The sequence below is a fragment of the Dromiciops gliroides genome, chromosome 4, assembly GCF_019393635.1.
Source record: "Dromiciops gliroides isolate mDroGli1 chromosome 4, mDroGli1.pri, whole genome shotgun sequence".
NCBI lineage: Eukaryota > Metazoa > Chordata > Mammalia > Microbiotheria > Microbiotheriidae > Dromiciops > Dromiciops gliroides.
The window spans coordinates 169,531,623-169,546,952 of NC_057864.1; the positions used below are offsets into that span (position 1 = coordinate 169,531,623).

Consider the following 15,330-nt stretch of genomic DNA (forward strand, 5'->3'; position numbering starts at 1 on the left):
AGATGGAGTCAGGAGGCAGAGAAAGGAAAAAGAAAGAGCAGAGAGTAGTAAGATCACAGGATTTAGAGTTAGAAGGGCCATTAGGCACCATCTAATTCAATCCACTTGTTTTACAGAGGAAAACAAGGTTGAGTTAAGTTAAATAAGTTGCTCAAGTTTCTTCAGCTGGTAAGAGAAAGAGGCAGAATTGGCACTCAGGTCTTCTGCCTCCAAGTCTAGCACTCTAAGAAAGAGCTGCTCATTCTCAGTTTTTTCCCACCACCCTCAGAATGCTTTGCTTCATCATCCAGCCCCACTCCTCTCCACCTTTTTGGAAAAGTCACTGCAATTCGGGGGTCCAACATGCAGAAACCAGATCATTCCCAGCACTAAACCAACCCTTTAGGAACCCTGGCACATAATCCTGGAGAGGACCGGATGGCTCTGGGTTCTCTGATGGTGGCTATTGCCTGAGGGGGAGAGTGCCTGCAGAGGAGAGACCAAGCAGGACTGCAGCTGGGTTGTAAGATGTAGATCCTTGCAGTCTAGGCACACAGTGACAGGATGCACTTCTAGCAATCCTGTGTCCCCCAAGCCAAGAGAACATGCAAGGCGGAGTGTGCACACAGGGAGAATCTGAATGCTTTTACAATGAAAAAAATCCAGCTGTCATTGGTACTGGTTATTTGGTGCTTTCACCTTCCCCAAAGCAAGACTAGGAAACTGCAAAGCTAAGAGAGATCAGCACACAGCATGTCCGTGGTAAACAATTTATTTTTCTACCTCAGTTGCTTACAGGAAAAAAAAATGTCATTAGGGAGTAGCACAGATGAGCTATTTACAAAAATGAGAACATTCACAATGGCTCAAAACATTTGCAAAGTCATGCATCCTAGGGTAAGTTCACCAACGAAAAGCAATTCAGAGCAAAACAAAATGGAGGAAGGGAGTGGGGAAGCAGCCGTCCGGATTAGAAAAATAACAATAAGAGTAATAATAAGGAAACCCACTCCCTGAAGGACAGGAAAAGGAAGCCAACCAGTTAGGGCACCAAGCGGCTTGAATGAAATGACGAGCAGGGCTGCCCAGGCTGAGCTTCTGGGACACTGACACCCAAACGCATTGAGTAACAAACAACTATGGCACCATCTTAATGGAAGCGTGTAGTTCACTATTCACAAACTGAAGTACTTTGAAAAGGGGGACCCAGGGCTTGAATTGGGAATGCTTCTATCTCCTGAGCAGGTTAAGTGGTTGATAAAAAGGGGATAGGTATGAGGGCTTGGAAAGGGAGTAGCTTCCATCAGATTATATTGACTGAGTTGCAGTAAGCATGGTTCTGAGTGCAGCTGGGTGACAGTGAATAAAGCACTGGGCTGGGAATCAGAAAGACTCCTCTTCTGGAGTTCAAATCTGCCTTAGTGCACTTACTAGCTGTGTGACCCTGGACAAGTCACTTAACCCTGTTGACCTTAGTTTCCTCATCTGTAAAATGAGATGGAGAAGGAAATGGCAAAACATTCCAGTATCTCTGCCCAGGAAACTCCAAATGGGGTCACAAAGAGTCGGACACGACTCAACAGCAAAGGCAAAATAGCATGTCTCTGAGTTGTGGGCCTGGGTTTTAATCCCTGTGTTGCTACTCTGTGACTTTAAGTAAATTTCTGAACCCCAATTTCTTCATCCATACATAATAAAAGAGTTGAATGAGCGGATTTCTTACATTCCTTCTACTTGGCCTTAAATTCTATAGCTCTCTGGAAAGAAATTTATGGGGAACCTAGTCCAATTCCCTCATTTTACAGATGAATAAACTGAGGCTCTGAAAAATGAAGTGATTCCAAGTCATATGACAGTGGCAGGCTGAAGTTTGTAGTGATTGATTATCACGAGATATCTAGAGTTGGAAGGAACCTCAGAGGCCATCCAATCCAACCCACTTATTTTACAGATGAGAAAACTGAGGCCTATGGAGTTTCAGTGACCTGCTGAAGGTTAAAAAGGTAATAACTGCCGGAGACAGCATTTGGAGTCAAGTCTTCTGACTTCAGAACCAGTGAGGACCCTTTCCATTGTATCATTCCTCCTCCATAGTTATAGGTTGAGTCTCTTATTTCCCACCTTGATCTATTAAAGGGAGTGCTGGGGCAAGTGGTGAGGCACCTTGGGCCTGGTTAGGCTGGTGATGGGGCATCTTTGCCTAGGCTTAAGGCCCCACCCCATCATGCCTAAGGAAACCAAGAGAATAGCTTCCTTGGACCCAGTGGTACCAGAGGGAAAACCATAGCCCCAGGCTGGATGAGGGTAAGGTGGGTAAGGAATATCTCAGCTCTGCTCATTCCCTATGTGACCCTCATTCTGAGAGAACCCAGGTGCTGCCGTTCTATCCAGGAGATGTGATTATAGCATCAACCATCAAAGGCTCAGACCCAGTGGAAGATTGGTCAGATAATTACCCACTTGCCAGCTCCCTAGATGAATTTTTGTGGGACAGAATTGTGTATCTTGGATGGGATGATTATATTCACTCTCTACATGGTCCAACAGTCTCAAAAAGAAGATATCAGTTCTCCTCCACATCTACCACTGAATGTGCTACTTGGCCAAGAGATGCCCCAACACTTTAGCTGTGCTATGGATGAAGTCAGTGCCACTCTGGTGAGCTCAAAGAAGTCATGGGAAGCTTCCTCTGGGGCCTGTCATAGGTTACAATGCAAGCAGACACAGCATACAAGAAGCAAACATGAGGAGAAGAGGGTAACAAAATTGGAAAAAAAAAAAGTAAAAGCCCCAAACCAGAAGATGTAGAGTGAAAGAACGAAGCCATGGAGTCATTTTTGAAAGAGGAAATAAAAAAGTTCATTCAGAGCACAGCCAGCTAGGACAGGGAGGGTATCAGTGATTATAACCATGGTCACCCAGGCCTTCTCTCTCTCTCTGTCTCTTTCTCCCATTAGCAATGGTAAACCCCAATTTGTTATGCCTCTTTAAGAACTAGTTGATAAAAATTATGTCTTGTGATATCGGCAAATAGTCTGCAAAGTGAAATAAGAACAGAAATTAATAGATTAAACTCAAAAGATAAGTGCTGGGAAGGGGAGAGGGAGGGAAAAAGAAAACAAGAGAATAAGGAAAGATTAATGACAATAATAATAAAACCAGACAAACACTGAGCTCTAAAGGTGGGGGGGGGGTGCAGCAAATGGTAACTTAATGGGATGATAGAACAGGTATCAGTAATTAAATTGCATCCTTCCTTCCTAGCAGAGAACTTCAACCTACCTGCACAGATTGTGCAAATGACATGTGGCACCTCTTAGTCAAAGAGCTCTGAGTGTGTTGACACAGACTGTCATATCTGTCCTCACAGGAAGTGAATTGGGATAAGTATTATTAAGCTCTACTTTTGACAGGATGAATGGTAGCCCAGAAAGGCTGGTGACGTTCCTGGGATTACACAGCAGAATTTAGGGGTTGTGAGGTGAGACTAAAAATCCAGGTCCCCTGGAGGCTTTCGATTTCCAATGGAAATGAATGATTCTAGATCTAAACATGTAGACAAGAAGGAATTCTGGGCTTTTGAAACAGACTGAGGTCACATTCTCCTTCAGAAGTGGGGTTTGGCAAAGGGAAAGTGAGTTTTAGCAAATTGGTTGTGATACTAGACTAGGGTGTGGTTGTTTTAACTTGCTCCTTGAGATAATAAAGAGATCCGAAATGCACTTCAGAAGGGATCCAAGAATCAAGCCTATTGCAGCAGGGACCAACAATAGCTCTGGGAGGTGACATGTGCTGAGGGAAATAGTATTGACACTGAAAGGGAAGGGATGACCACAAGGAGCAGGTTGTTGGGGGAGGACAATGGAAAGACACTAATTGCTAGAATTCTGAGAATTGTTCCAGATGATTCTAGGGGAAGAGAGGAAAGACATGGGGCTGGAGATGAGAGAAGAGAATCAGCTGCCTGATAGAGTGAGAGGGACTGGGGGAGACTTGGGCTGTATCCTCTCTCTGTTTTGGTTCCATGCCCCCTTGTCCCACTTCCAATTCCAAAAACACTTGGTAGAACCCTTACCGACTCCAAGGTACAAAGTCTCATAGTTCTGTGATCACACACCCCTTTCTCATGGCTGAGAACAAAGTCCAAGGAAGGGCAGGGGTGGGGGGGCATGGCTGTTTTTTTCCCCAGATAGAACAGGGTTTTCAAATATCCTTTTAAAATTTCATTAGTCAAATCAAAATAGGTCCATGCTACTATTTTTCCCCCTTCCACACCAGCAGAAAAAAAAAAAGAGAAAAGTGAAGCGGGGTTCTCAAATGCTAAAACCAAAAACCAATCTGGCTTTCTGAGGAAAGTCATCTGTACTAAACAGGCTGCACCTGTGTTCCCCACTGGGGGTTGACTCAGCAACATCTGAGTCCCAAAGAAGTGTGGAGCTGGAGGAGCGAAGCAAGGGGAAAGAGTAGGACTTAGGGAGCATGGGGTGAAAAGGCTGTCTCTTACTCAAGGTCTGGCTAGTCAGGGAATGCCCTTCTCCCATGGGTTCTTTCACTGATCTATGGCTGCTGAGCAGTCCCTCTTACTCAACCTGGCCCAGCCCCAGGCAATAACCATGGGCCATCAGTGCTTTGGTAAAAACAGATGGGTTTTCAGAACTGTAACTATTTGCTGACTGATTTTCTAGGGTGGGGAAATGGGCTAAAAATTGTTTACTGCCAAAGAGCAAGTGACATGCATTTCACAGCAGGCTCCTGGACAGCAGCTTGGCTAGTCCAAATACCTAAGCTGTCAATGCCATCTAGACCCTCTGGACTGCATCAGGGGATGGAACAGTCCTGATGGTGCAAGCATCCCAGGCTTGAGACACGATTACCCCAACACCTGTCCCTAAGAGCCACAGGATCCTTCTCTCATTATGGTGAGTCCAGGGTATATAGTGCTGCCCTTTTCTTTCCTCTGTGGGACTAATATCTTTCTTGGGGAGACCCTGGCATGTTTATTTAGGGTTCACACTTGGTCTTTTAGACAAGGTTCTCTAACATGACTCATGGTAGGGAGGGTGATGTTGATTTTGGAGGGCTCATGGAGGCTGATGGGGGGGCAGGGGGAGAAGGAAAACAGAAGATCTTATCTTCCCATGTACCCCAAATGGTTCAGTTAAAAAAATACATTCCTTTGGGAATAGGGCCCCACTAGGGGAAGGAATGAGTGATGCTGTTATTGAAGGGAAGTGGGCAGGGTGTCCAAGTCCACAAACGCATCAGGATTGGGACAACCGGCCCCTAGAACCACATGGTCATTTCTTCCCTCCCCCTAAAAAAAGCCTTATGGGGGTACAGTGGGGAGGGAGGCAAGGAGAAGTGATGTCTCCCCTTGAACCAGTTCATAGGCTGAGAAAGAAGAATACAAATTGTAGTTTTAACAGGTACAGATGAGGATAGTGGGATGTGTGTGTGTGTGTGTGTGTGTGTGTGTGTGTGTGTGTGTGTGTGTGTGTGTGTGTGTGTGTGTGTGTGTGAGAGAGAGAGAGAGAGAGAGAGAGAGAGAGAGGGGGGGGGCAGGGAGGAGACGATGATTGGCCTCCTGTGCTTCCCCTCACCTTTTTGGGCCTAGCTATAATCATCTCCACCCCTACATCACAGTACCTTTCCTGTCCATCATTCTCTTGAGCCAGGGGGCAGCTGCCCCTGTGCAAGTATGCTACACTCTTCCATTACCTGCTGCTTAGCTGTCTGAGAGAAGCTCTGGGCAAGGAGTCCTCCGCATAATCTAGAGTAACCAAGGATGCCCAGGTAGAGAAATTTCTTGAGTACCAGGGGAAGCCAGAGCAGAGGGAAGCTGGAAGGGGTAGGGGGCTTCCACTCTGCACTCCAATTCCTATGGCCTTCTTCCACCTCCAGAGTCTTAAAGGAACAGCTCTAGCCTGTGGTGGTATCGAGGCAGACCACTTTCTCCATCACTCTGACCTCCTCTCAGTTCATATGAATGCCCCCCTCCCAAGCTGAGCCAAAAGCTGACATAAAGATATCTCTGGTTTGTGGTATTAGAGATCTAGAATCTCTTTTTTTTTTTTAAGTGAGGCAATTGGGGTTAAGTGACTTGCCTAGGGTCACACAGCTAGCAAGTGTTAAGTGTCGGATGCCGGGTTTGAACTCAGGTACTCCTGACTCCAGGGCCGGTGCTTTATCCACTGTGCCACCTAGCCGCCCCAGAGATCTAGAATCTCAAAGAACCTGAGAGGCCATAGAGTCCAAACCCCACATCATAAAGATGAGGAAACTGAGGCCTAGGCCAGGTAAGTAACTTGCCCAAGGTCACACAAGTGATAAAAGTGGGATTTCAATCCAGGATCTGTGACCCCAGAGCCAGTGTTATTTCCACAGTACCATATTGGTTCTCCTACCCTTATCTCCAGGGCCAAGGGCCTGCTATGTCTTCATTTGTTTTGCTTTGTAATTAAGCCCAGAAACCAGGGCTTGCATCCACCTGATTCTAAGTGACGGAAGGCACATAAAGCCCCCAATAAAGCTGGTTGCCTCCTAATTGGCCAGGTGTGAAATCTATCCTAGGATCCAGCTTTTCACAGACACTTTCCATCTGACCAACAAATATAGACACACAGAGGTCCAAGTTCTGCTTTGAAGCCCTTCTTTAGTGAGGCAATTGGGGTTAAGTGACTTGCCCAGGGTCACACAGCTAGTAAGTGTGTGTTTAGTGTCTGAGGCCGGATTTGAACTCAGGTATTCCTGACTCCAGGGCCGGTGCTCTATCCACTGCGCCACCTAGCTGCCCCCTTTTGAAGCCCTTCTTAATGATTCTTCCCCTTGTGGGGAGAGTCTTTGTCTCTCTCTTTCTCTCTGTCTCTCTCTCTCTCTCTAACCCTACCACACTGCCTCCCAATCCCAGGCTAGCCTGCCAACTCACAGCAAGAGTCTGGGACTGAAGAGCGAACAGTCCCTGCAGACTCTGACTGAGTGGAAAGCACAACTGCAGCAAGTCTGACACGCACACGAAGGGAGAGAGGTAGGGAAACACCCTATAAGGGAAAGCAAAGAACAACAATAATAAAAAAATAAAAAAAAATAAAAAGAAAGCCACCAACACACAGAAAAAGAGCATCCAATTGAGAGTGGTTAGAAATGAATCAGCCTGGAAAGGGGGGGGGGGGGGAGGAGGATTGGGGAGGAAGATGCCAACAGACAACTTCAGACACATGGTGGAGAGGAGGAGAGCAGTGATGGGGGGGTGGGGGTGGAATAGATCCCAGAGCCCCCAGATATAAATCCCTAATGAGACATAATGTACAACACATTTCAGGAAAAATAAGAATGATCAGAGGGAAACCTCTGTCTTTTAGGATTTCTGCTGTTTAATCTTGCCCTTTTTTCTTAAAAACTTCCATTTTCAAATAACCAGCACCAATTAGCATACATTAGTTAACCAAATTAATTCATCAGAAAAATTAATCCAAATTTCTTATCTGTCTCCTGATCCTGAGGATGTCTCGTGTTTTTTTTTTTTTAAATGTGGACTTTTTTTTTTTTGGCATGAATCAAATCCTATTCTAGATTCTCCTGTCTCCCTCCAAATCTATTGGGTTTTCAATGTCGCGGGTGACATCAAGGTACTCACCTGGAAACTGATAGCTGTAGCTTGGAGCAAATCCGGGATAGCCTCTGCCATATGTCGCCACAAAGTTTGGGTAGCCTTGAACACATATATAAACAGGAGAAAGTCATGTTAATGACTCAGATCAGATACAGGAAGCAGGTGGATGGGGACGGCTGAGGGAACAAGTCTGGCTTTTTTCTTTCTTTTTCTTTTTTGGAACAAGCCCCAGATCTCATCTCCAATAAGGCCTTGGACCTGAAGTATGGGTCATCTTCCTCTAGTGGCTGTGGAGAGTTTACACAAAATTAACCTGCGTTTGGCCAGCCAGGGCCCCAAAGACCCGAACTCTTTCTGAATCGGCAGGGTAAATGCCAGGTGCTAACTGGAAACCACTGAGTCCCTGCCTGGCTCTGACATTCGGGGAGCTTACGATGGATATACTTTACTTTAGAGTTATTGACAGTGGGAGGCTGAGGTATTAGTAATGCTTACTCCCAAGGGAGTTGGGGACAGCCACGAAGGGAAAGCACCTGCCTCAGGCAAAAACTGCGCATTACTCAAGGGGGAACAGTTTGTTGGAGGAGAAAATTCAACCTTGAGGTTGCCTTTGGGAAGCACATAAGCCATTAAGCTCCATCCAGAGAGGAGCATGACAAGTCCATGTCCACACCATAACCTCTATGGTCCTGGTGGTGTTTTTCCAAGAATGACCTCTGAACACACGACCTATCAGGGCAGTTAGGTTGCATGGTGTATACAGGGTGCTAGACTTGGTGTCAGAAGACCCCAAGTTCAAATCCCATCTCAGACGCTTACTGAGTGACCCTGGACATAGCACTACACCTTTCTTGGCCTCAGTTTCCCCATCTGCAAAATCGGGATAGTAATAGCACCTACCTTGAACAGTTGATGTGATGATCAAAAGAGATAATAAAATATGTAAAGTGCTTTGCAAACCTTAAAGTGCTATAAAGAAGTATTAGCTATTACTATTTTCCAGAATGAAGAATGTTCTCTATTTTGCCATTTTCAGAGAGTAAGGAGGTGTTTTCATAGGGCAACTTGCACCAGGATCATGAAACCTTCTTCTCAGGATTCTCATTATAGGCAGGCTATTGGTTAAGGGGCCAGGTATACAGTTTGCTGAAAAGATTCAGGTAGGAAGCAGAGAAACCACTGCCCAGCAAAGTTGGGTCCTGCTGCATACCAGACTGGGTGTCTTCTCTATCGCTCAGCAAAGTATAGCAGAGATCTCTTTTCTCTTTCTTACCTCATCATAGGATTTTTTTTTTTTTTTAGTGAGGCGATTGGGGTTAAGTGACTTGCCCAGGGTCACACAGCTAGTAAGTGTTAAGTGTCTGAGGCCAGATATGAACTCAGGTACTCCTGATTCCAGGGCCGGTGCTCTATCCACTGTGCCACCTAGCTGCCCCTCATCATAGGATTCTAAATTAGAGCTGGAAGGGACTCTTCCCAGGATCCTCAGCTATAAGTACCAGACCAGTCTCCCCCAACCACCTTTCACCTGCTTTGTATATATTTGTTTTTTTGTTTTTTTTGTTTTGTTTTTTTGGCGGGGCAATGGGGGTTAAGTGACTTGCCCAGGGTCACACAGCTAGTAAGTGTCAAGTGTCTGAGGCCGGATTTGAACTCAGGTACTCCTGAATCCAGGGCCGGTGCTTTATCCACTGTGCCACCTAGCCGCCCCTATATATTTGTTTTTATTTATTTTTTGGTGGGTGGTGGTCACTTAACCTGGGGTTAAGTGACTTGCCCAGGGTCATACAGTTAGTGTCAAGTGTCAGGCTGGATTTGAATTCAGGTCCTCCTGAATTCAGGGCTGGTGCTTTATCCACTCTGCCACCTAGCTGCCCCCTTTGTATATATTTGTAATGCCTACATACTGGATGTCCCCAAAATCACAGTGCAGTGTTAAGTTTTAATAAGTTAATATTCATTTTTCAAAAAAGGGGCAGCTCAGTGGATAGTGGATAGAGTGCCAGACCTGGAGTCAGAAAGACTCATCTTCCTGAGTTCAAATACTGCCTGAGATACTTAGTAGCTATGTGACCCCAGGCAAGTAATTTAATCCCTGTTTGCCTCAGTTTCCTTATCTGTAAATTGCACTGAAGAAGGAAATAGCAAACCACTCCTGTATCTCTGCTACACTGTGCATGAATTCAGGGCTAGCTTTAATAAGTTAATATTAAAAATAATCTGATAATAGACTAAACTATAAGCTTACCACTACACAGACTTATACCTGATATGTATAAGTTCTCTTCCCCTATAGAATACACTCTCTTTAGGAGCAGGGATTATTTCTCTTTTGACTTTGCATCTCCAACACCTAGCAAAGGGCCTGGCATATGGCATGCAATGAATAGATGTTTGTTGATTGACTGACAGTGTACATGGCCCCAAATAGGTCCACAGTCTTCTCATCTATGAATCAGTGGTTTGTGAGATGATCTCTTCTTCTGCCCCAGTGGCTAGTTCTATCAAGCCAGAAACAACATGGCCTAGGAACCAGGAGATCTGGGTCCTAATTTCGATGATATTACAGTCATCAAAATTCTACCATGCACAATCTCAATTCCAAATTTATGAGTAGTGTTAAATAAAGATGAAATTGTTTGATCTTCCCTTTTTCAGGAAGGCAATAAACACTTATATAACACCTACTATATGACAGGCATTAGGCTAAGGGCTTTAAAAAATATCATCTCATTTTATAGGTGAGGAAACTGAGGCTGAGAGGTCAAGTGACTTGCCCAGGGTCACACAGCTAATAGGTGCCTTAGGCCAGATTTGAACTCAGGTCTTCCTGACTCCAAAGCCCAGTGCTCTATCCACTGCACCACCAGTTGCCCTCATCAGAAATCCTGCAGAAACAGAAACTATAAAGAACCAAGGTCAGGCACCTGTGTTCTGGTCCTAAAGCACCATACTGCCAGTTACCACCAGTGAGCAGCAGGATCTTGGGGGGGGGGGGGGCGGGGAGTGGGGCGGCCAGTGAGGGTTAAGTTGACTTGACCAAGGCCCCACAAGCTAGTAAAGTGTCAAGTTTCTGAAGTTGGATTTGAATTCAAGGTTCCCCCTGAATCCCAGGGCCGGTGCTTTAAATCTACTGAGCCACCTCGCTGCCCCTGAGGAACAGGATCTTAAGCAAATCACTTCCCCCCTTCCCCCTCACCTCCAATACTGGGACTACATCAGGGTTCTTAAGCTTTTGGGTGTCATGGGCCTCTCTGCTGGCTAGTGACAGCTAGGTACCCTGCTCAGAATAATGTTTTAAATTCTTGAAATAAAATATATAGGATTATAGAAGGCAACCCATTATATTGAAATACAGAAATCTTTTTAAAAGTCACAGAAATAGTAGAATATTGGTTACTATTAAAAATATCAAATATGGGGGCAGCTAGGTGGTGCAGTGGATAAAGCACCGGCCCCTGGAGTCAGGAGTTACCTGAGTTCAATCCAGCCTCAGACACTTAACACTTACTAGCTAGTGTGACCCTGGGGCAAGTCACTTAACTCCCCATTGCCCCCCCCCCCCCCGCAAAGAAAATCAAATATGAAACAATTTTTTAAAGCTCACAGATTCCAGGTTAAGAACCCCTGCCAGGTGGTCTTTTCTACAGTGGGGCCCCTAATAATCTACAGGCCCTGGGAGGCCCCATACAAATCTGTGACTTGAATGCTTTCTCCCATCTTTTTTTTTTTTTTTTTGGGTGAGGCAATTGGGGTTAAGTGACTTGCCCAGGGTCACATAGCCACTAAGTGTTAAGTATCTGAGGCTGGGTTTGAACTCAGGTCCTCCTGACTCCAGGGCCAGCGCTCTATCCACTGTACCACCTAGCTGCCCCTGAGTGCTGCTTTTTATTTCCACTTTAGAGGAGCTTCAGTGGCAAGGCCTTGGCCATTTCTTTTTTAGCATAGCACTGAGTCCTGAACTGCTAGGTTCCTTCGTGGGTCCTCTAGGCCTCTCTAGGCAGTGAGATCAAATGATCCAACATCTTGGCACCACTTTCCTTTTGGAGGTGGAACATGGATGGGTGGGTTCTGATGATGAGAGGATGGAGGATAGCACCAGAGAGGATGGGTGGGGTAGAAGGAAAGGAAGAGAAAGAAGGGAAAAGGAGAGGGGGAAAGGAGGACACTGAAGCTTTAAATAGACATGTACACACTGGTTCTTTCCTTGATATTTATTTCATGGCTGAGCAGCTCAATCGTCTTTTAAATTAATCACCTCTGCTATTAAATCAGATCTTTCAGCGTTAGATTTCTCATACCATTATTTCAACAATATTGATAAACGGATTATATGCAAACAGCCGAATCACTGCTGCCTGTGGGGCTTTCCTGATGAAAAATGACGGTGCTGTATCCAGCTTTGGCACTGGGGATCTTAAATATTTTAGCATTAATCTGACACTGAAAGCATTAGCCCATGTGTCACCTTCAAGACTCTTGTGGAGGAGGAGGAGGAAGATGGGGACTGGGGATGGAACATCAAGTTCCTTCCAGCCTCCTGGTCACTAGGATAAACACATCCCCAACTTCCCGACATGCCCCAAAGCCTCTCTCCAAGAACAGGCAGATGGGAAGGAAGTGGGTGCAGGGGACTGGGAGAGAAAAAAAAAAACACACACCAAAAACCATGGTTGATAGTTGCCCTCCCAGTATCACCTCCATTCTCCCCTGCTGCCCACTCTCCAATGCCCACCAGTATGCCTTCCAACAATGAAGACTAAAAAGAACATGGCATGTGCCAGAGAGGGGCTCACATCCGCAACTCCCCTCACTGAACATCCTCTAGGTCAGGCAGATGAAATCATAAATTTATAATACAACATTACTTCAATTTTCCTCTTCATTTACCGCTGTGATGCCCAGCTCTGCTCTAACGAGTCACAGCTCGAGCCACACAGGGGAAATTGGCTGGCTGAATATCAATAGCACATTAACACCAGGCCCATGTGGATGCTTCATCAAGCCAAATTATGGCCAGGATGACCTATCTACCACTTCCATTAGCTGCCATTCTCCTCCTGCATTGGCCAATGCACGATTTATTTGCTTCAGTGCTCAGAGTGACTGATCAATTCTGCGGTAATTATCTCTTGTCACTGAACTAAAAAACCCAAGGCTTTTGCCTCCATCTCCACCTTTCTAAAGCTGATCTGCTTTCCATATTGGGAGAAAACCAGAACAAAACAAAAACCAAAAACCCTCATGTCAACAATTAACATGAACTCGCCACTCTTTTTGTTTTTTGTTTTTTGCAGGGCAATGGGGGTTAAGTCACTTGCCCAGGGTCACACAGCTAGTAAGTGTCAAGTGTCTAAGGCTGGATTTGAACTCAGGTAGTCCTGAATCCAGGGCCAGTGCTTTATCCACTGTGTCACCTAGCTGCCCCACCACTCCTTTTTGGACAATTGAGCTAATCTTTTGTCCACATCTCCCAAGGTGGTAGGATTCTGAAGGCTCCTACCTTCTAAATCTTTTCTCAAGTCTAGAAAACTCATGTGTTTTCATGATAGAGAGGAAGATTACTCATCCTCTCCTGTGCTCTGTTACTCAGCTACCCAGAAGGACAGAAAACTGCCCTGACTAGGTCCCTTTAGAAATTGAGGCCGACTTTAACCAAGGGACCACTTAGGTGTGAAGTGTATATTTCATGACATTTGAAGAGCCTATTGATTCTGTGGCCTTGGGATGAGGCCATTGGGTGTTCACATAAGAACCCAAACAATGTTTCCATTAGAGTTCCTGTCTATCATTATGTCAGAGTCCCAAGAAAGATTGAGGAGAATCCCTATCTGAAGTTCCTGCACCCACTAGGAAATGAATCAATGAGATCAGTGCCTTGAGAGCAATGTGGGATTCCTTCCTTCCTTCCTTCTTTCCAAAAAAAGACATGAGCAGAAGCAAGAGAACATCGTATACAATAATAGCAATATTGTTTGAAGAATAATTGGGACCACCCAAGTTATCCGAAGTCCTATACTCACACCAAATATAAAGGATCTAATGAAGGAAGATGCTATCCACCTTCAGAGGAAGAACTGATAAATAGTACACACACAATGTTTTTGTGTTTTTTTTTAGTGAGGCAATTGGGGTTAAGTGACTTGCCCAGGGTCACACAGCTAGTAAGTGTTAAGTGTCTGAGGCCAGATTTGAACTCAGGTACTCCTGACTCCAGGGCTGGTGCTCTATCCACTGCGCCACCTAGCTGCCCCTAATATGGTTTTACATATGTTTATAAATGTGTGTTAAATGGTGGCCTTCTCTAGTGCTGGACGGCGAGGAAGGAAGGGAGGGAGACAGGTCAGAATTTAAAATGGAACCCCCCAAATTAAATTAAATTGTTTAAAAAGAGAAAGAAAAAGAAAGTGAAGACTTTCTTCATTTTCACAGCCTTGCTCAACTGAAAAGGGACCTAGTTTTTTCTAACAAATTTTTTTAATGGGAGGGTGTTAGGAAAGTTAATTGAGTTTTTAAAAAAAATTATGATCACTTTCCTGGGAGTAGAGAAAGCTAAGGAGACTCTTACTACTGCTCTTCAGATACAGGAAGAATTATTTCCTTTTTCCTGACTTATGATTTTATCAGTATACGGAACTCATTGTGTAAACTCCCATTATCAATAAGGATACACAATACTTCTATAATTTATACTATTGGAGTTCTTCCTGGGGCAAGGAAAAGGAAAGTGACTTGACCACAGTCACAAAGTGTCTGAGGCAGAGCTTGAATTTAGATCTTCCTGATGTATGATGGTGCAGTCTCCTAGGGAAAGACTCACCATGTGCTTTTTTTGAAGATTAGGTGTTGTTCACCTTCATTTTATTTTATTTTATTTTGAGGGGAGGCAATTGGGGTTAAGTGACTTGCCCAGGGCCGAATAGCAAATAAGTGTCTGAAGCTGAATTTGAACTCAGGTCCTCTTGATTCCAGGGCCTGTGCTCTATCTACTCTGCCATCTAGCTGCCCACATCTTTACTAAAGAAATAACAAAAGGACTCAGTAGTAGGTGGGGCAGAAGTTAGACATCTATAAGCACTTCCTGGTAGATACACTCAAGTGCCTAATGGTTGTGAGGTCACCCTCCTTGTAGAAACATCTAAGTGTTTCAGACAGTTGTAGTGTCACCCTTCCCCAAAGGGAGGAAAATGGACTAAATGCTTCCCTCAAGCTTCACTTCTTAAGGAAATACCTTCCAGCCCTATAATTCCAGCTTCTTAAGGAGATACCTTCTAGCCCTCCTAGAAGCCTGGGGAAGCTCCAGGGGCAAGGATTCCTAGGAACCCTTTCTCTCAGCCATCAAGAACTAGGTTACTCTGCACTGGCTGGCCAATTTGTGATAGGACCATCACCACTTTAATTTGGGGGGGTGGGGTGGGGAGCAAGGCTAACAAAATAATCCCATCTCTCCCCCTCATACAAAATATTCATCTTTCTCTAAAGCTCTCACAACTACTTAATAGGAGCTTCCCCCCCAAAAAGATTAATTTCATTGTTTTTCCAAGCCCTGAAGTAAGATTTTTGTCAAACTGCAAATGAGGATGATACTGCCTTACATTTGGGCCAACAGCCTTGCTTGGACTATAACAGAATTACATTTGTGACATCCGAGGTATGCTATGACTGATGGGAAATTAGAGACAGTCAACATTCCCAAGGGAGCAGGCCCAGTCTGATGAATCTTTCCTATTTCTGCTTCATTT

General features: G+C 44.9%; 1 protein-coding gene across 20 annotated transcripts in view; it reads right to left on the reverse strand.

Annotated features, from left to right (window-relative positions):
* The window catches only part of MSI2 (musashi RNA binding protein 2), a 561,091-nt gene that overhangs the window by 68,072 nt on the left and 477,689 nt on the right, over positions 1-15,330 (reverse strand). For 19 of the 20 annotated variants that reach the window (XR_006356258.1, XR_006356257.1, XR_006356256.1 and 16 more), the window contains exon 10: positions 7,613-7,687. Coding sequence is in view for 17 of the 20 variants with exons in the window: in XM_044000333.1 (XP_043856268.1) it covers positions 7,613-7,687 (75 nt within the window). In the remaining 3 variants the exon portion in view is untranslated. Of the gene's footprint in view, positions 1-776; positions 3,015-7,612; positions 7,688-15,330 lie in introns of those variants that run through there. The other variant, XM_044000345.1, reaches the window with a different exon arrangement.